The 21,676-nt window shown below is 40.9% G+C and overlaps 1 protein-coding gene across 2 annotated transcripts in view; it reads right to left on the bottom strand.

Moving 5' to 3' along the window:
* ACSL3 (acyl-CoA synthetase long chain family member 3) overlaps positions 1-21,676 on the bottom strand; it is a 78,792-nt gene that overhangs the window by 13,932 nt on the left and 43,184 nt on the right. For both annotated transcript variants that reach the window (XM_060242190.1, XM_060242191.1), the window contains exons 6-13: positions 13,686-13,795; positions 11,838-11,976; positions 10,928-11,084; positions 8,133-8,256; positions 7,813-7,884; positions 6,796-6,935; positions 5,596-5,768; positions 4,579-4,653 (exon numbers count right to left, since the gene is read on the bottom strand). In XM_060242190.1, coding sequence (XP_060098173.1) covers positions 4,579-4,653; positions 5,596-5,768; positions 6,796-6,935; positions 7,813-7,884; positions 8,133-8,256; positions 10,928-11,084; positions 11,838-11,976; positions 13,686-13,795 — 990 coding nt within the window. The remainder of the gene's footprint in view (positions 1-4,578; positions 4,654-5,595; positions 5,769-6,795; positions 6,936-7,812; positions 7,885-8,132; positions 8,257-10,927; positions 11,085-11,837; positions 11,977-13,685; positions 13,796-21,676) is intronic.

The following is a 21,676-nucleotide window of genomic DNA, read 5'->3' as shown; positions in this document are numbered from 1 at the left end:
TACAAAAGGAATTTTGTGGCATTAACAACATTTTATTCCAGCATAAATGTTTGTGGACTAATCTATCTGTCAGCTTTTAAATTATCTGGACATTTACCTCCTATTGTATATGCATGACATAAGCCTCTATATCTATTTTGGAGAAAGCATTTCCTCAGTAGTGATTTGAGCATAGCTAGAACTGCTCATCAGAGGCCAGAAAAGATCATTATAATTGTGCCCTATTACCAAAAGAAATTGGAGAAAAAAGATCAATGCTGAAAAAGCTAAAAACATGTTTTTAAAAAAGAGAAACAAAATCTAAATTCAACAAAAGTTCTAAATTTGCTTGCTGGACTTTATTACCTGGTTCAGAGAATGTCAGCCATCAGCTACAGTATTGTCAAATATCAAATGCTGACAAATATGTCATAATGTTAGAGATGCCAAACTTGCAGTGAGTCTCCAGCAGACTCTTCTCTACCTGCCAAAACCATGACAAGGAGCAAGCAGAGCAAGGGCAGCTGATGGTGTTAAGCCCAACTGGGGTGGGTGGGTGTGCCCAGAAGCATGGTAGTTGGGGATCCTAAGGTTCCAAGGGCAAAAGAGGGGGGACCCTGCAGGAGCTGGAAAACCATGATGAGGGGGCAGGCAGAACAAGGACATCTGATGATGTTAAACCCAGCATGGGGGTACACAGAGACACAGAATTTTAGGATCCTAGTGTCCAGAAGGCCGAGCACAAAATAATAGATGCATTTGAGATGTGGTGCTGGAGAAGAATCTTGAGAGTCCCTTGGACTGTAAGAAGATCAAATCAGTCAGTCCTAAGGGAAATCAACCCAGACTGTTCCCTGGAAGGTCAGATGCTGAAGCTGAAGCTCTAATACTCTGGCCACCAAATGAGAAGGGAGCACACACTGGAGAAGATCCTGATGCTGGGAAAGACAGAAGGCAAAAGAAGAAGGGGACGGCAAAAGATGAGATGGTTGGACAGCGTTACTGATGTAACAAACATGAATTTGAGCAGACTTCGGAGGATGGTGGAAGACAGGAGGGCCTGGTGTGACTTTGTCCATGGGGTCACAAAGAGTCGGACTCGACTTTGCGACTGAACAACAACCAAGTGACCGGAGTGCAAAAAGGGGATCTAACAGAAGGTCTAGCACAGGAGGGGAGGGGGGTGTAGAGTTGGAAAACCATGATGAGGGGAAGCCACAGCAAGGGCAGGTGATGATCCAGGGATCCATAGGGCAAAAAAGAGGGGAAGAAATTGAGGGTTCAGAAATCCCACTAGGAGGGAGTGTGAGTCTTTAGCTAAGGAATCCACTCGCTGAGCCCCTCTCCTTGATTTGAGCAGGACAGGTGCCTCAGAGCCCTAAGTACGCACCAAACACCCACAACCCCAGTGCTTTCACACTGAGGAATGGCTTCCGGTTCCCTTTCCTCTCTGCCTAACTGATTGTTGCAAGTAAAAACAGCTGCATGTGAGCTGGGGGTATATATCCATTTTGCTCCCACGAAGCAGGATGCGAGCTCTCTTTTTGGCAGTCAGCACTGTTAATGGTCAGCACTATTCGGTTGATGGACAGCTGGTTTTCCACAAAAGAAATAATCCCATACATTAAAAACCAGATATCATGATTATAAGACACTGCTTGGCTTGAATGTGACCCTAAGTGCCAAGTAGGAAACCAGCATGAGAAAGGTATTTAGTAAGTGGTCCAAAGGGCTGATTTGCAAGACATACTTCTCTCACCCCAACAAACATCAGCAGTGGATTTATTAGGGAAGCAACACTTTGTTTTGGTCATGCACAGAAGTGATTGTTTTCTTCTAATTAAGTTCCTTTCCCTACACCTGGCCCTCTTTTCCATATGTCTACTCCAATAAAGTAATACTTCAAACATGGTATCCTCTCCCATTCCATAAATCAGGGTGTTATCAAGGGATATTGATACATTAACAACACTCCCATCAATAGTTATCTCTTCGGAAAAGCCATAAAACACCTTACACATTCATTGCTTTTCATCCAGCAAACTCACCAAAATTCTGATCTTGGGCACATATGTCACTCAGCTTCAAACAGTTTTCCGATATTATGGGGACCCAACCCCCATTGCATATATGTGTTCCAACGTCAGCCATGCACATCAAACATTGGTCGCTCTGCTTTCCATGGATTGAAACTTCAATATAGGTAAGTATCACCTACCCTGAAAAACTACTCCCTGCTACAATCTTTGTTTCTTGGTTAGACCTTATATGCTTGATTACTGTGTATCTTGTATGCATGTTTTGCCCTTCTATTAGTTTCAATAAAACTCTTATTAGTGGAACATCAGCCTGGTGCATTTAAGAATCTCTCTAAGGGAAATCTCCCAGTAAAAGTTGGTGCAGATCTCATTGTTGCTCCCTCTTGCTAAGCTAATTTCCCCAATAATTAATAGACCATTCTGAGTAAGAGTTTTTGGTGGAGAATGTGGGCAAGCGCCCTACTTCTCTGAAGCATCATGAGTCAACATACAAGGCTTTTGAGTGTGGACATAGAGAAGAAAATTTCACAGAGAAACTTTCACAGGATTATAGGAGTATGAGTGTGGTTCTGTGTATGTGTGGCAAACAACAAACAAGGTGGGAAACTTCTCCCCTTTCATATCCTCTGCCACGAAGTTTAGCCGCCCTATCTGGACATGCGTTCGTGCAAGCAACCATGAGCTGTAGTAGATCACAAGGGAGTGATGCAAGGCTTAGTTTCTGGGCTCTCCAGGCTACCCAATAGGCTCTCCAGCCTACTCAGCTATTGATAACATTGGAATATTAGTGATTTGTTTCAGTTGGACTGAACTTGAAGCTTAAAGGGGCACTGTTTCAATGGACTCTAATGACAATGAACAGTTCACAAAATTTGGTTTAGTAACAAGTACTTTATATCATCCACCCTACCTATTAATTCTTCTCCTAGGTCCTCTGGCAGAGGAGTGATCTTTTTTCCTTTGAACTCCTTTCAAAGAGCCACAGGACCAGAAGGACCGATGTCAGACAAGTTACATGCCAAGATTTGGTTCAGGGTCAAAGAAGTATATCCTTCAGCCCCCAAAACTCCTGGGGTGCTTCTTGGTTCAAGTAAAGAGACGGCTAAGAAAGCAACCTGAGGCTGAAGGCTGGATAGAGTACGATTAAGGGAACAAAGCCTTCCTCTTTGCCCTGTGGGTCCACACTTTTTCAGTTTATTTCTAAGGTATCACTCCTTGCAATTACCCCACATACACTAGAATAAGGCTATGAAGCTTGATCTACATATACAGAAGAATGAAGTGGAATCCTGAAGTGGCAAAATGGGCTATACCTCTCTACAATGCAGGCAGGGTAGTGGTCACAATGTTCCCCATTGTAAAAATTCCCTGCCCAAAAAAAACACACTACCAAGCCCTTCACGTGCTTTCCTAGTTCTTTGCATACTAGAAATGATTGACACTGATTAACTTTAAAGTGTAATCCCTTATTGGCACTCTGAAGCAATAATACAGACCATCCTACCACTTCAGCACTCTGCCACTTCATTCTGCTTCACAAACAAATCAGGTCCAAGACTCCTTAGAAATACAATAAAATAATCTCCCTCTTTAAAATGCCAGCAGAGTACATAGAACTGCATACTCTTACAACACCCACCAGCACTTATGAGCTTTTTGAAGGGGAATAAAAAAGCATGTGCAAACAACTATCTTCAGTAACCCTTCTGTAAAATTTAGGTGTTAAAATATAGTAGAAGGGGATCCTTCTAATTTCGCTTGATCTTCTAATTTCACTTGGGAAAAACTCATTCCAGTATGATTTCTCTGTAAATTTCTATATAATTTAGCATTTCTATTGCACATTTCAATTCTTCTGAATTGCTTCACACTCTTCAGAAGTCACAGGAAGCTATTTCATAACTGAGAAAGAAGAAGTTCTTTGAATATATTATTTCTTCAACTGTGGCTTGGCAAAGAAAAGAGAGACACCATTCAGAAACGGAGGTCAGCAGATCACGCAGCACTCTTCTCCCTATTACCCACCTAAATTCTCATTCCACAGCAAATGGATTTTAAAATTCAGAAGAGTATTTGAAGCAACAGCAGAAGCTCTTTCTAAAAAGTACGTCAGAACACAGATAGCCAGTTTGGTGGTATGGTTAAGAGAGTTGGATCAGTATTGATGGTGATTGATGATGATGAGTTGGATCGGTATCTGGAAGACCGAAGTTTGAATCCCAGCTTGTTCCATGGAACCTCACTATGAGACCTGGGGCCAGTCACACACACTTAGCCTAACCTACCTCACAAAGTTGTTGTGAGGATAAAATGAAGGCGAGAAGAGGAGAATGATAAAAGCCATTTTGGGTTCCCACTGAGGAGAAAGGCAAGTTGTAAATAAATTAAATAATAATAAATAATACAGACGAGCCTGTGATGACACAGAATAAAGATCTTGGAATCAGAGTCTTACTCATCGTTTTAAACCACACACACCCCTTTTAAAGTTTGTACTGAATGGAAGAGAATGATCTTCTCACATTTATTAAGGTATTATGGACAAAGAAAACCTTCCTACCTTCTTTCCAATTCACTAGTTTGATTTCACAGCACACCAAGGGCGCACCCACTCTGCCTGTTGTATAGTCCCAAACTGAAATTGAAAGACAATGACATTAAGATCAGAGGAGGCTTGTTGTAGTTTACTTACATGCGGAGACGAAGAGCCCATGGTTAATGGAGCTCACTTTGTGGAGGCACTTGCTGCCTCAAACTTTCTCAAAGGAGGTGAACTGATATCTGATTAGGTTCAACAGACTAGCAAATCCCAGGCAGCGGAGTGCTTTGTCTGCCATTTAAAAATCTTGAGCCAATACTGCTCTGTGGTAGTTTAAGGAAATGCAGTCTTAATTTTTTTAAATATTAATTTTATGTAAGCCATAGCAGAAGGGGGTGAGCACTGTAGGATACAAATGCAAAAATCAACTATAAAAAATGCTACAAACAACTACTAGAACTCATAACAGTTTCGAAAGCAGTTTGACATTCAGTATCTGGGCCTTCTACTTGAGGAAAAACTAAGCTTGAGTGAAGTTTCACTGTTCTTAGGTCTCTGACAGAATGCTTCATGGGTGATTTAAAAATACATTTTTATTCAAATTGCCATCTGCAATTTAAATTATTTAACACATATATGAATAAAAAGAGAAGATATGATTTCTGAGTATTTCCTTTCCCTATTTCTCACTTGACGTTGTTCAAAAATTGGACTCATGCAATCACTTGCCATTACCACCACATAAAAGGTCAATTTGTAGTAATCTGCAGAAAAGGTACAAGGTAATTTATGTGACCTCCAGGAGGTTCCTTTGCAGAGAATCAAAAAAGTAACAGTTTCAGACTGAACAGTAATTCAAAATACTTTTTAAGAAGAAGTAGAACCAATCTTACTGTTCCTTCTCAGCATTTAAAAATACAACCCTCTTCATCCACCCCACATTTTAAGATATGCAGAACTATGCTAGTTACTAGGAGTTCCCACAGGCCCCAACCTACTGAACACTAATTGGCATTCCATTCAACACATTCTACTAACTTTCAGTTATTGTTCCAGCCCCAGAGGATTCTGTTAGGCCATATCCCTGTCCCACAGGGCAGCAGAAGCAGATGTTCATAAATCTTTGTGTTGCTGCAGAAAGCGGAGCTCCTCCACACAACAAGACCCGAATCTTCCCACCTAGCAGCATTCGGACTTTCCGAAAAATAAGACTAAAAAAAATAAAAAGGAACAGTATGTTTTGGGAAAACAAAGACCTTGTATAGCTTGCACCATCCAATTAAAAAAAACCCTTTTTTAAAAAAATCAAATGGCTTCTTAGTGCTAATGGGGCGGCGGGGGGAGAAATAAGGAGTTGTTCACAGAGACAAGAATGTTCTTCTTGCTCAGCATTCCAGCTAGTTAATAACTTTTAACAGAGACTTTTCATTTAAGAAAACTTAAGAACATAAGTCATGTTGGATCAGGCCAATGGTCCATCTAGTCCAACACTTTGTGTCACACAGTGGCCAAAAAACCCTCCAGGTGCCATCAGGAAGTCCATCAGTGGGGCCAGAACACTAGAAGCCCTCACACTGTTGCCCCTCCCAAGTGCCAAGAATACAGAGCATCACTTGCCCCAGACAGACAGTTCCAACAATATACTGTGGCTAATAGCCACTGATGGACCTCTGCTCCATATGTTTATCCAATCCCCTCTTGAATCTTACTATGCTTGTAGCCACCGCCACCTCCTCTGGCAATGAATTCCATGTATTAATCACCCTTCGGGTGAAGAAGTACTTTTATCCATTCTAACCCAACTCCTCAGCAAGTTCATTGAGTGCCCACGAGTTTTCATATTGTGAGAAAGGGAGAAAAGTACTTCTTTCTCTGCCTTTTCTATCCCATGGATAATCTTGTAAACTTCTATCATGTCACCCCTCAGTCGACGATTCTCCAAGCTAAACTTCGGATGAAGGCATAATCCTCCATACCAAATTACACTTGCTATGCCACTGCTGGCTAGCACAAGTTTCTTTCCAAACATTTATTTAGTTAGTAAATTTATATTACATTTTCCTTCCACTATTGGGAAGTACATTGGATTCACAGGAAGTCTCCATTCAGGCAATGACTAGACTCATACCAGCTTAAATTCAACAAGGCTAGGTTATCATATGCCTCCCAGGCACCAATACCTGTTACTGTGTTAGTCAACCTATCTAAATCCTTTGCCTCTTAAGAAAGCTTACTTACCTGTCACAGAGTGGAGTCGTGTAACCTTTTGAAATCTGTTCCATCTTGTAATTGTAAGCCAATAGAAACAGATTACGCTGGAAACTGGACATTTCATTAACTCTACTCATGACATTTTTGTAGATTCGATCCATGATTTCCTAATTAAAGGAATCGATTACCCACATCAATCAAGAAAGATAACTGTACAATAAAATTAGCTTACTGAGTAAGACTGTGAGATCACACTATTGTTAAATCAGATTTCAACCTAATGTAACAGCTAAGCATTCCAGATAAGACATGTATGCACACTTAGGGAACTCCCCAGAAATGAAGAAAAATACTACTTTATAATCTTTTTTTTAAAATCCCATGGCCTTATGGGGACTGAGCATACTCATTGCTCTTTGGGAGGCACAGAATGTTGAGGGCAGTTAAGGAGAGGGAAGGAAAACAGTGAAAATGGAGGTAGGACATATTTCCACTACCCATTTTTGGGGTCAAAATTTAAAATGTAACATATATCACATGATAAATTAAATTCTTCCCTAAGCCTCACTAGCTAATAATATTACCAGAATGCTAAATCAATATCTCCTATGAAATATAATAAAATATTTGCAAGATTTTATTAATAACCATGCCTCTATTTTTCAACACTATTTCCTAAAGATGAATTTGTTTGTTCAGGTTAGTTCAAGTACTGAAGCTTGCTTCTGATTTACTGATTTACCCACAGAACTATTTTTGTGACAGTATCCCTGTAGAAAATGCACAGTATATTTATTTTAGACAATATAACACAAACAATATTTTTATTATTAAAAATTCTGGGAAATCATTCAACTACACTGATTTATCAGGTAAGCTCTAGAAAGAATTCAGCATAATTTTCCTGAGGGGGAAAAACCCTGACCTCTGGCATGTTTGTATGCATCAGCCAACAGAGGAAGTAAGCAATATGTGGGAACTTCTCTCAAAAGATTGTCCTTTTATGCTATATTTTTAAGATGTATATTTTAAAATGAAGCTTACCGGCACAGCAGCCATTAGAGTTGGCTTCAGTGTAGAAACATCACCTTTACTTCCTTTTTTAATTTTAGAGGACTAAAAGAAAGTAAAGTAACTTAAATTCAGCCCACTTCACAAATATCACAATTTGCTTGATAAGAAAAGATTCATGTTTATAACATCATATTTCACCATATCTAACTAGACAGTAAATATCTATGGTAATAATTTGTCATAAATATCAAAACGCTAATCAAAATACTGTTTTAATATTTAGATATATATTGGGCAAAATTTAACATGAACCCTTCACTGGTATGCCCTGATTTATGCAATCACCCTACCTGGTCACTTAGAGTCTGAGGTGATGAGTAGCCAATGCGGCATCCATGGGCCAAGCAAACAAGTTCAGCACTTAACTCCAGAACATGAGCAAGAGGCAGGTATCCAATGTAAGTATCTTTCTCTCTGAAAAATATTATAGCATGTGCTGTGTTAATTATTGCATCCCCCACACCATTTTTTTTTAATCCTACTGTCCATACAAGGAGTTCAAAGGGCATATTCCTCCATTTCATCCTTACAACAAACTCGTGACATTGGTAAAACTGACAGAGAGAGACTAGCTCAGTGAACTTTGTGGCTGAGTGCATATCTGAACCCAGCTTTCCATAATCCAAGTCTAGACTATACCCTCACTAACCAACGGTTGCCACTCCACTGCTACGGCTTCAACACTGTGATCCAAATCCTACCCTGCTATGGCACCTTTGCAATACAGACATATTGTCTTATGTAGCAACAGGGAGATGGTGAGGATGAATAATGCTGGCTCTTTTTAACTGCAACCAAGGGCTCCTGTTAACCATCTGATTGGAGGCTCTCTTCCACAAGCCCTCTCTTCCTTAGAACAAACCTCTTTTTTTAAAACTTTATTATGATTTAATACTGGAATACTGTAGGTATCCACAAAAAATCCATAATATAAATAAACCATTTGTTCCAATCATCAGATTATGAAAAATGTCCTTTACTATATACAAATTTAATATAGTATAATTTGGCTATATTTTAAAATACCCTTGACTTCACAAATTCAACACAAAACAACACAAAACTAATTAAATCAAAATTATTGTGACCTGAACAGTGGTGTTTATTGGTAAGAGGAGTCCTACGTCTGTGATTCCATGTCACCAGATAAGCTATAAAATTATGGACCACAAACTAACAAACAACTTAGGTGTTGCTGTCGTTATTTTTAGACATATTTTCAACAGCAGACTCTTCCTTTATACCCCTTAACCACTTAAACAGCTATCTTTGAATACCTGTACTTTAGGTTCACAGTTTAAGTACTTGACTTCCCAAGAATTCTTGCATTTGGCAAGAATAATTGGAACATTACTGAAATAACAATATGGGGCAATCAACCAATGGAGCAGGAGCTATGACATTACAGTAGACATTCCAATGACTGTAGATGTTCTTTGACCTAATTAATCCATTAATTAATAATTAATCAATTAATTAATTAATTCATAATTAAATATTGATATAGCTGTTTCGACTGTCTTCAAGACCCCTTCATCCTCGACTCCTGATAGGGCAACATGTCCAGGTATTAAACCGTCATGCCTTGCATTTGATTTCCCTGTTGAACATTCATCAGATTCTAACTTTGGAGAAGCTGTTACATTCCCCAAAAAAATTGGAACCCTTGTTGTTGATTGGTCAACATAGACTAATAACCTGCTTTATAACAGTCTATAGTAATTGGGGACTCCACTGTATACTGTACAGACCGAGGCCTACACTACTTATTTGCTGAAATAGAGTACTGACCTAGACCTCCTGCAATCTTGTACAGAAGCTTGTCTGCACTAATGTTAAGATGACACACTCTTTTCCTTTAACCAAGATTTAAACCACAATTCAAACTATTGAGACATTTTTTCCTCTTGGAAAATGCAGTTTTATTTGAAACATGAACCACGTTTGTCACCTCAGAGAGTGCTGGCCAAGGCAAATGAAAAGCCTGAAAAATTCCTTCAATCCCAAATGGCTGAGGTTTTCAACTTTTACAATAAGGTTCACATTTCAATAATGAATCATTTCTGAATATCTATCTGAAAAGTAATTGTTCATTTATCTGGCTTCCAAACAATTAAGAGTGCTGATCTTTACTGAATAGTCAAAACTAAAGATCAGTAGATCAAAATTCCAACTACACAAAAAGTTTATGTCTGTGTAAATATAAGTATTTTGTTAATTTATTCCAGATCTAGAAATAAAGCCTGGTTAAGTTGAGCATGCAAGCTTGGAAGAAAGGTGGGCTAACAAATACTTTTGAGTAAATAAATAATATATTTTCCTTAGCGTTTGTAGAATCTTTCGGGTTGGAAGGGGTTTGAAGATAAGGAAGATGGTTGTTGACTGTGCTGATTGTTCTGTGGAATTTGCTGGTTGTTCTGAGACTTTCTGCAATTTATAGTCTGTAGGGTGTTTTGCAGAGCTGGGTACCAAGATTGGTGGATGAAAATGCCTTCTTCCTTTCTGTTAAAATTGTGCAGGTGTTTGTAAATCTCAATAGCTTCTCTGTTCAGGCGGGTATGATAATGTGAGACCGTAGAAAGGAATTCCTTATCTTCAAACCCCTTCCAACCCTCCCAGCAATTAACACAGAACAATGGTCACATTCAACAGCCAGTTTCCTTATCACTACCCTTCCAGGAAGCCCCACCAAACAATGGGCACATTCACAAACCAATTGCCCTTTCATCACACCCCCTCCAGCATAGAAATAGCAGCTCTCCAGCAGCCCTGGCTCCACTCAATGCACAGCAGCCAAGAAGGTCTGAGCGCCTGCTCCGGCTGCAACGCCACTGAGGATGTTCTCCGCAGCTGAGAACGAAACGTCTGGAAGGAAAACTTTCTCCAGTAGAACACAGCACTTGATCCCGAAAGATTCTACAAACCCTAACGATGTTACCAGCCGTGAAAACCTGAAATCTTTGATAATATATTTTCCAATTATATTGGAAATGTATCCTCTTGTGTTAATATAGGAATTGTTTCAATCATTCTAGAAACGTAAAAAAAAGTTGACCATGGATACATGGCAAGATTTCATGCTTACCCCAGATGAGGAATCCTTTCAGCCATTCCAGTTATACCAGAAATAAGGTTACAATGTGAAATCATAACTCCTTTGGGAATTCCTGTAGAACCACTTGTGTACATAATGACTGCAATATCTGATGATACTGGTCTCATCTTCTGTTTGTTCAGTGACACTGCAAAACAATAATAATCAGGAAAAATGTAAAAGCAGCTGAACATACAGAAAAATTGCAAGCATGATTTAGTGACTATAATGATGAATAAAGAAGTTACAAGAGTAATTATTCTATTATTTTAAAAACATCAAGATGTCCCCGAAGAACTGGATTCACCTTACCTAAACCAACCAATCAACCACCTAAGTGATACCTAGCAATAAAGATTCCACAACATACTGTAACTTATTCTAGCTTTACATCAGTTAGAAAGTTATTTCTCTGCTGAATCTGGTCTTTTCAGTAAGGTTGGACATTTTTGCTCCTCATCCATGGCAGAAGACACAAATTGTACATACAAACCAGAATGTAATCTGGGAATCCTGCTGTGGAGACGGGAGGAGTATTAGTCAACACATCCATAAAACTGATAATTTTCCTGCCTTTCTCTCTCTCTTCCATATTTTAGCCATAAAGTTAACACTGGACAAACATGCAAATGAGAGCTTCTGTTTGGTTTGGTAAAACATCCTATGCACACTGAAACTTAAGGTACAACAACCATCAGCAGCAATAAGGAACCATGCACATGTATCACAACAGCAGATACTCAGCACCTACCCTCTAAGCAGGATATGTTTGTGTATACCTAGAGATACAGCAGCCTTCCAGAATTACCATTCCTTTTACCTTTCTCACTCCCCCCCCCTCAAAAAAAAAACCCCACTACCAATACAAGAAGGACAAAAAGATGATCAACCAAGTACATACTATTTTCTGCTTTTGCTCCCATAGCTTGAACAGATAGCATAGTGTGAACAATTACACCCTTGGGGAATTCTGACCATGTTGTTGGTTTGCCATCCACAGTAATAATATGGCGCAGTCGTGGAATCTGAGTTGCAATACTCTGTGGAGAAGGATACATACACACATGTTTTAATTGTTCACAGTCCAATACAATTTGCCTTGCTTTTTTAACTTTTCAAACACTTAGAATATGCAACCTTCTCACATTATGGATCTGACAAGTCTATTGCTTCCTGGAGTTTACTCAACCAACCTACTCATGTACCTCAATTCACAGAAATCAAGTGTTTCAAGATACTATGGCTGCAGAATCTCTCTTATCAGAAAGAATATTCATACACTCTATAGATCAAGATGGGTGGTCATGTTAGTTTGCAGTAGTAGAAAAGAGCAAGAGTTCAGAAGCACCTTAAATAATAACAAACTTCATGGCAGGGCAAGAGCTTTAATGTGTCACTGCTCACTTCTTCAGAAGCCATGATATCTGAAGAAGTGAGCAGTGACTCATGAAAGCTCATACCCTGCCACAAATTTTGTTAGACTCTAAGGTGCTACTGGGCTCTTGCTCTTTTCTGCTCATACATTCTATAATATCAAATCCCATCTGCCATTAGGTGCCAGAGTTCTTACTACCACTATAAAATCCTTTAGTAAATGACAACCACATTGTTATTAAGAAACATATGATCTGTGAATTATATTTTTAATATGCCATGAGTGGGTTATAAGTGCACTGTATCAAGGTTTTCACTTATGAAGTTCATGTTTTTAAAGGCATTTAATAGCTTTCTTATTGGGGGGAAACTGAGACAGAATAATTTCTATATCAAACTACATCACTTCATACTTCCTTTTAAAAATTACTAGCCTTTTACTCAACTCTTGTTAGGAGTATTTATGTTATATAAATATCTAATCAATATAAGCAGCATATCTGCAGAAGCATACAAACAGATATCTGCAGAATCATATAAGCTAAACTTATATTTAGTGCCTATGAAACTAGGAGAAAGGACTATACTAGAAGCCTAAACTAGGGTTGCCAAGTCCAATTTAAGAAATATCTGGGGGCTTTGGGGGTGGAGCCAGGAGACTTTGGGGGTGGAGCCAGGAGACTTTGGGGGTGGAGCCAAGACGAAGGCTGTGACAAGCATCATTCAACTCCAAAGGGAGTTCTGGCCATCACATTTAAAGGGACGGCACACCTTTTCAATGCCTTCCTTCCATAGGAAATAATGAAGGATAGGGGCACCTTCTTTCGGGGCTCATAGAATTGGACCCCCTGGTCCAATCCGTTTGAAACTTGGTGGGTATTTTGGGGAGAGGCACTAGATGCTATACTGAAAATTTGGTGCATCTACCTCAAAAAACAGCCCTCCCAGAGCCCTAGATACCCGCGGATCAATTCTCCATGATTTTCTATGGGAATAAATCTCTATAGGGAATAATAGAGTTCCCAGCAGACATTTCCCTCCCCTCCCCCCGCTTTCTGATGACCCTGAAGGGGGGGGAGGGCCTCCAAACCGGGGGATCCCCTGCCCCCACCTGGGTATTGGGAACCCTAGCCTAAACCCATCCTGTGGTGTGTAATTATCAGACAACTAACATATTCAGCAAGCTAACAAACTGTAAGTAGAATTTATATTTCTCTGGTATTACATTATAGTATAAGCAAATCTGTATATTAAAGGGAGGAAAGAAAATAATATCAAGTTCTACAGTATTCATATTGTATTTTGTTTTATAATATTAAAAAAACCCCTAAAACCTATGCATACAGGCACCTAATCATACATAATTACTCCTTACCTTTAATTTTGTTTGCATCAGTTCCCTGCTAGTAATAATAGTTGTCACTTCAGTTTCATTCAATCCATGTACTATTGCAGGGCCGCCCAGAGTAGCATATAGTGTAACAACTGAAAAAAATAATGAATTAGCAATGTCCATGACCTCAACACATACACTGCATGCTGAAAACACTCTCAGTACAGTTGCTTCAAAGGCTGCATTTCCTCAAAAGAAGTGTGACTTGGCTTCTTATGCCCTATAGCAGTATCTTTTACTTCTGTATCCAAATACCCTGAATTTTGAATCATTCATGTTAATTGTATAGTAGTAGGAAAGTTAAAGGACTACACAACTAAATAGTATGAACAGACTTCAATTTTACACTTTGTATATCTACCATTCCATGCTATTAGAAAAAAACAAGCACGTGTATTATGCTGTATTTTGAGAATATGATCCAATTTAGATAAGTACAGGAGTGAACTTACAATAGTTACTCGGACTTTACTTTGAGTCTATTGGAATACTCTATGGTCTTGTTATTTGTAATGATATATCAATATGCAGAATGTATGATCTTTATTTCTTTATCTTCTCTTTTTACCTATGTACCTTTCACTTTTATCCTATTTCTATTCCCCCTCCCTTTTTATGGAAAATTAATAAAAACCTTAACCCAGGGAAAAAACAAGCCGTGAACCCATGAGGACTTGTAGGGGAGAATTTAATTCCCCTTCTCTCGTTTTTACTCATTAGCCAACCCACCTTTATTTGCCCCCATATCCAGCTTTCCCCTTTCCTCCCGCTGGCAGCCTTTGCCCAGGAAAACTATGGAACAATAGCACAGCTCTAGCTGCAAGGCTGGGCCTAGCTGGATGATAGAGAACCAGCAAGGAGCTGCTGGGGGACCTCACTTTCCCCTGCATCTCCCATTACACTTTAGTTTCTCTTTTCTTCCTACTGCGTCCCCCCATAACCTCACATTTTCCAGCTTTCTTCTCTCCTGCCCACCTCTCCACCCAATCTACCTTTTATCTGCCCTCTTCTTCAGCTGTATTTATTATATGCTTCGTTTATACCCCATCTTTCTCCACAATGGGGAGCCAAAGCAAATTACACCATTCTCTTCTATGCTATTTTATCCTCACAACCCTAAATGTATATAAGGCTAAATGTATATGACTGGCCCAAGACACCCAATGAGCTTCCATGGCAGAGTGGGAATTTGAACCTGGTTCTCTCTGATCCTGGTCTGAAACTCACATGGCATCAAGTTGCCTTTTTGTTGCTACCAAGCCTTGTCCCAATGTGTCCTCTCCTCAAAGGCCAAAACAGCCTTGGAAAAGGCCCTATCCTCTCACTCTGCCTTTTACTGATGAAAAGCAAGACTGCAACTGGCAATATTGTGGTTGCTTAGTGCTTTATTTATTTATTTAGATTTTTCTGCAAAACTGGGGCTTTTTCTCAGATTTGTAGAACTATTTGTTCATGGCTTCAATCTTCAGATTCAAGCATTGACAGATCTGACCATGCTGAGAACTGGATACGTTGAGAATAATGAATTGTAACTAAGGAGGGGGCGGGATTACAGACCAACTACTTTCCCCTAATACATGAGGACAAACTATAATACTGACAGTCACTAAATTTAAAAAGAAGCTAAGATTTAATAAAAGTGACTCTGTATGTGCAAAAGAATATGTCCAGCACCTGGGGAAATGCTACATGCTCATTTGTTGGGGAATGTTACTTTCAGATACCTTCTTCCTTTCAACAAGTAATTCTCAGTGTCAAAACTGAGTGTGCTGTTTTCTGCTTGGAAATGGATATCCTCATACACAACAACGTATAATTCAGCTCATCACTGTATATAAAGATTTCTGGGTAAAAGCCAGAGGATTTTTTTCATGCAATGCAACCCACAAAAAACATTAATTTGGGAATTCTCAAAGGCTATTGGCCTAGCTTTACTCAAATAAGATTAAGAAAACTTTGTGGACACCAGGTAGGGTTGCCAAGTCCAATTAAAGAAAAAGCTGGGGACTTTGGGGGCGGAGCCAGGAGACTTTGGGGGTGGGGCCAGGAGACATTGGGGGTGGGGCCAGGAACAAGGATGTGACAAGCATAATTGAACTCCAAGGGAGTTCTGGCCATCACATTTAAAGGGACAGCTCACCTTTTTAAATGCCTTTCTTCCATAGGAAATAATTAAGGATAGGGACACCATCTTTTGGGGCTCATAGAATTGGACCCTCTGGTCCAATCGTTTTGAAACTTGGGGGGTATTTTGGGGAGAGGCACTAGATCCTATGCTAAAAATTTGGTGCCTCTACCTAAAAAAATAGCCCCCCCAGAGCCCCCAATACCCACGAATCAATTCCCTATTATTCCCTATGGGAATTGTTCTCCATAGGGAATAATAGAGTGCCTAGTAGACATTTCCCTCCCCCCCCCACGCTTTCTAAAGGGGGGGAGGGCCTCCATACCAGGGAATCCACCCTCCCTGCCCCCTCCCTCTCTCACACAAATATTTACCAGATCTTTTTCCGGAGAACTCTTGCTGTGAAAACGAAAGCAAAGAAAGGGAGGGGCCGTTCTCCGAAGCCCTTCCTGTTTCCTCCTTCCTGCCCAGCCTTAAAGGGGCAGACGTTTTACAAACTGCTCAGGAGCTCTACACCAACACGAACCCTACAGGTATGTTCTCCCCCCCCCTCCACCCCCCCACCCCCCCGCTTCCCGATTTCTGGAGACCGGGGGATGAAGATGCAAACCCAGAAGTCTCCCGGCAAAGCGGGGGGGGTGGGGGGGTGTTGGGAAGCCTACCTAGTTTTGTGCTCTGCTCTTTCACCCTCAACAAGAAGTTCTTTAGGTCCTCCTCACTTTCTGCCATTAGAGTTGTGTCATCTGCATATCTGAGATTGTTGATGTTTTTCCCAACAATCTTAATTCCAGTTTGTGCCAGCATTCCGCATGATGTACTCTGCATATAAATTAAATAAACTCATACCCTACCAGAAATTACCCTAATTCACAAAGCTCATACCCTACCACAAATTTTGTTAGTCTTCAAGGTGCTACTGAACTCTTACTCTTTTCAAATGTGTTTGTGTGTGTGTGTGTGTGTGTGAGTGAGTGCAGAGAACTTTATTTCCTCCTGTGCCCCAATCTGAAGTCAACCCTCTCTTCCCCTTCTCACAGTTAGTTTTCACTGTTAAAGGAAACTGTGAGCTCCTGTCATAGAAGGAACAAGTAGTCTTGCTGTGTGTCTTTACATTCTTTAATAATGAGTAGGACTGCCAAACTTTGTAGAACCTTCATTGATGGTAGAATGGTAAACTATTGTATCTGGTCTCTGCTTTTTCATTGGCCATCTACTGGACATATTTAGAAGTCCTAAAATTTAACAAAAATTCTGTCAGAAAACTTTCCTAGAAACAGCCATGAAATATTCAGGAACCTACAAACCAGTAATAATATATATTTGCTAAACTTAATTCACATTCTAAGGCCTACAAAACGTGAACAAAATAAGATACATCGTACTGTATTTACAACTGTGAAAAACACAGGTGATCCATATAATAATGTACAGAGGTTACCATATGAATCAATCTGAGATTTTAAATTTTCAGTAAGTCCTTTTTTTAACAAGGCAATGAATTTTTGCCATGGGTTTTCTACAGATTAAGGGCCCAGTCCTGCCTGGTAAAGGGCCCAGTCCTGCCCACCACCAGAGCATTACCAGAGTCCTGTTCCACTTATTCATATAGGTGTGTATACATATGGCATAGGAGTCTATTAGGTTTATGTACACTTCCCTATCTCCGTGCAGCCTGCCATTTCAATACAAGGAAAAAGTCTAGTTGTTGATATGAAAGATGTACATGGATCTCAATATATGCAGTGGCCCCTACTGCTTTCACGCACAGTCATACGTAAAGAAAGATAAAGAGGCCACTGCATGTAAAGGGAGGTTCTTTGCTGGCTGGCTGCCACAGCCAACTTAACACAGCTGCCGCCGCCACATTGCGTGGCTGAGGAGGGTGGGTAGAAGGAAAAGAAAAGTGGGGTGGGGGTGGGTGGGAAAGGCAGTACACAGCTCCCTTACAAAGATATTACGCTCAAGTAAGATTTCAAAATAAATAGAGTTCTTTGGCAATATTTGAACTCAGGGAAGTTTGCTTACACTTCTAGGGTTGCCAAGTCCCATTTTTAAAATATCTGGGGACTTTGGGGGTGGAGCCAGGAGACTTTGGGGGTGGAGCCAGGAGACACTGGGGTGGAGCTAGGGGGAGAGGGGGAAACGGCGCCGGGGAGCGTCGCTGCGCTGCCGTGGCTGCTCCTCCGAGATGGGCTCAGGCTGGGCCCATCTCGGAGGAGCAGCTGCCGGGGGGGGGGGGCCGTCGCGGCGGCGTCGCGCGCTCCGCCTCTGCATTGGAATGGGGGGGGGGTGGAGGCGGGCCAGGAGCGTGGTGAGCCGCGAGTCCGGGTCCTAGAGGGGCCCGGATTCGCGGCTCGCCATGCTCCTGGCCTGCCTCCACCCTCCCCTTCTCTGGTTTGGCTGCTCCTCCGAGATGGGCTCAGGCTGGGCCCATCTCAGAGGAGCAGCTGCCGGGGGGGGGGGCAGCGCGGCAGCGTTGCGCGCTCCGCTCCGCCTCTGGGTTGGAATGGGGGGGTGGAGGCGGGCCAGGAACGTGGCGAGCCGCGAGTCCGGGTCCTACAGGGGCCCGGATTCGCGGCTCGCCATGCTCCTGGCCCGCCTCCACCCTCCCCTTCTCTGCTTTGGCTGCTCCTCCGAGATGGGCTCAGCCTGGGCCCATCTCGGAGGAGCAGCTGCGGGGAGGGAGGGGGCGGCAGCAGCGCGGCAGTGTCGCCCGCTCTGGGATGGGGTGCCCGCCGTTTCCCCCCCTCCCCCCGCTTCTGTTTTTTGGGGGAGCGGGGGAAGAGGGTGGAAAACCTGGCATCCCCCGCCAGAGCGGGAGGGTTGGGAAGGCTAACACCAGGGCTCTGAAACTAAGCAGACAACTTGGAAATGAGTTCTTATCAAAATCTGAATATACAACCTTCTTCTGAACATTGTGCGGTCACTCCTGAGAAAAGCCTCTATGGAAGACTTATCCTTGCTGTAGCATGTTTTCTATATTATTCTCACCTGCTTCCCAGCAGCAGTAGTACCAGGACTTTTTTTGAGCAGGAATTCACAGGAACGCAATTCCGGCTAGTTTGGCATCAGGAGATATGGCCTAATATTCAAATGAGTTCCTGCTAGGCTTTTTTGTAGAAAAAAATGGATGCATTGAGAATAATGAATTGTAACTAAGGAGGGGGCGGGATTACAGACCAACTACTTTCCCCTAATACATGAGGACAAACTATAATATTGACAGTCACTAAATTTAAAAAGAAGCTAAGATTTAGTAAAAGTGATTCTGTATATGCAAAAGAATATTTCCAGCACCTGGGAAAATGCTACATGCTCATTTGTTGGGGAACGTACTGAGTAGTACTATGTGTAGCAATTCTCATGCCAGAATGGCAACAATAGGAGAATCTCACCACACCTGAAACAGCTTTTTCCAACTGCAATTGAGGTCATAATATGTTCACTGGCTCTCATTTCCCAGATACTATGTTTACAGTACTGCATGCATCAGTTGCAATTACTATACATGCTAAAGGAATGTGAAGTCCTTCTTAAAGTCAGCCTCACTTCTCTGCTCTGATCATATTGAAAAACACCTCACAACCAAAACTGACTGAAAATGCTGGTAGCATAATCATTAAGCATTTTCACAGAACTCAACTCCATGGCAAGCCAAAACTGTGTGTATAACTCTAAACTGAGTTTACTGCAATGTCCTCCTGGAATCATGCAAACATCTATAAAACTGGAGCCATATAGCCCAATCCTATGCACTGAAATCAATGACCTTGGACTAGCAACCCTATGCAAAGTTAGGTGTGCATAATGAGGGGGAAAATGCAGGTCTTGCAGCTAATACTTCAAAACTCAAAAGTAAGCTGGCGAACTTAAAAACAAAACAAAAAGACTATTTAACAATGAACCACAGTTCCAAATTTTTGCAGAGCAAGTACACATGCACATTGTTTTCTTTAATTTGGTGGGAGCAAAGTACAAAAGATTTGCTTTATTAGTTCCCATGAGCTCTTTCTGTTTAGCACAGTGACCCCTGTTATGTAAACATAAGACTCCCCACGCCAACTTTCTGCAAGATTGGGGGGGGGGGAGTATAATCTCTTGAACAATAACTGATACATTTATTCATTCATCTAAAGAGTGTGAAAATATGATGTGAAAATCATTCAGCAGTTAATGATGGCAAGAAGTATGTGCCGTTTACAAAGTGATGTACTGACGTCATGGAGAAAGAGATGAAGTGAGCTCCAGCAGCTGTAAGCCATTATCATGCAGCCTGATCTGCCGAGTTACCATTGATCAGTCAAAATACGTAACACATCCTTGTGCATACATGAAACATGATTAAAAGTTGCAAACAACTCTATAGTAAAAAACATCCAGCTGCATGATCCAAGGCAACCCCCCCCCCCAAAAAAAAAAACTCCTTCAAAGATAATTTTGCCTAGTATGAAGCTGGTCTCAAATAAAATAGCATACTTAAATGTCCAATGCATAATAAAGCAAACAATAAAAAGCTAGCTGATTCTAGAATACCATGGGTTGGATCCCATCTGAATTCTATGCATGGAAGCAACTCCCCCACCTCTGCCTTTATGCTGCAGCCTGCAATACCCACAAAAATACTGCTCACAGGGAATAGGAGCAACAAAAGGCTGGCAGTGATGGGTTACCACTGCAGGGCAGGAAATAGGTGAAAATCACCTATATCCCCCTTGCACACCTGGATCTTTTCCACAAGATTCAACCTTATACAACAATCATAAGAGCCCTGCTAGATCAGACCAGTGGTCCATATAGTCCAGAATTCGATTTCACACAGTAAATGCCCAGCTGCAATGGAGAGCTGACAAACAACACAGAGAGACCAAGGCTTTCTCCTGATGTTGTGTCCTAACAATGATATGTAGAGTTTTTCCTTTTAGTCACTCTGGCTACAAGCCAATAATAGCATACAGAAAGACCTGTTGCATCATGGTATCTGAAGATAACTGAAAAAGGAAACACTAAACTGTTGTTCATGTGTACTATGGACACAACTGTCACTGATCCCCAAAGAAAAACATGAGGAGTACCTCAAGCATTTTGATTTTTTTTTTTAGAAACATACAAAACTAAAGAAAGGTTCAACAGAAGTTTATCATACTAACCAAAGTATGAAGAAAGAAGAGATAATTTATCCTCTCAAATAATGTTAGACCTCAATGACATCAGCTGATCAATGACACTGACAGGAAGTAAAGTCAGGACAGACAAAATCAGGCAGTGCTTCACATAATGTGCAATCAGGTTGTGATTACATTGCCAAATGATGGAGTGACAGACACCACCTTAGCTAGATTTAAAAGGGGATTAGAAACAAATTCATAGGTCTTAGCCATAATGACTAAATTCAATCTTCATTTTCACAAGCTGGACAGCGTGGGGGTGGGGGGCACAGCAGGAGAAGGTTGTTGCTTTCATCCTCCTTGCTGGTTGAAACATCTGGCTGGTCACTTCTGAAAACAGGATGTTGGACTTCAGTATAATCCAGTAGAGCTCATTTCTTTAACAAGCTTTAACAGGAAGAATTATGGGAGAACTTCACGGTTTGGGGGGTTTTCTGTTTGTTTCATTTTGTTAAATAAGGTACTATTGTTTGTAACCACTAGGTTAAAAAAATAATGAGGTACTTATTGTATGCTGATGCATGCACATTTTATAGGAAAAGAACACAGAAGTTTGTTGATTAACATACACAAAAATAAACACAGCAAGATTAAGCCTAGCGTATGATGAACATAGGAAGAGAATTACTTGTCCAAAACTGGAATAGCAAACATTTTTCTTTGCAAAAATTCAATTCATGCTA

The sequence above is a fragment of the Heteronotia binoei genome, chromosome 6, assembly GCF_032191835.1.
Source record: "Heteronotia binoei isolate CCM8104 ecotype False Entrance Well chromosome 6, APGP_CSIRO_Hbin_v1, whole genome shotgun sequence".
NCBI classification, from domain to species: domain Eukaryota; kingdom Metazoa; phylum Chordata; class Lepidosauria; order Squamata; family Gekkonidae; genus Heteronotia; species Heteronotia binoei.
This window is presented reverse-complemented; position numbering and strand designations above follow the sequence as displayed.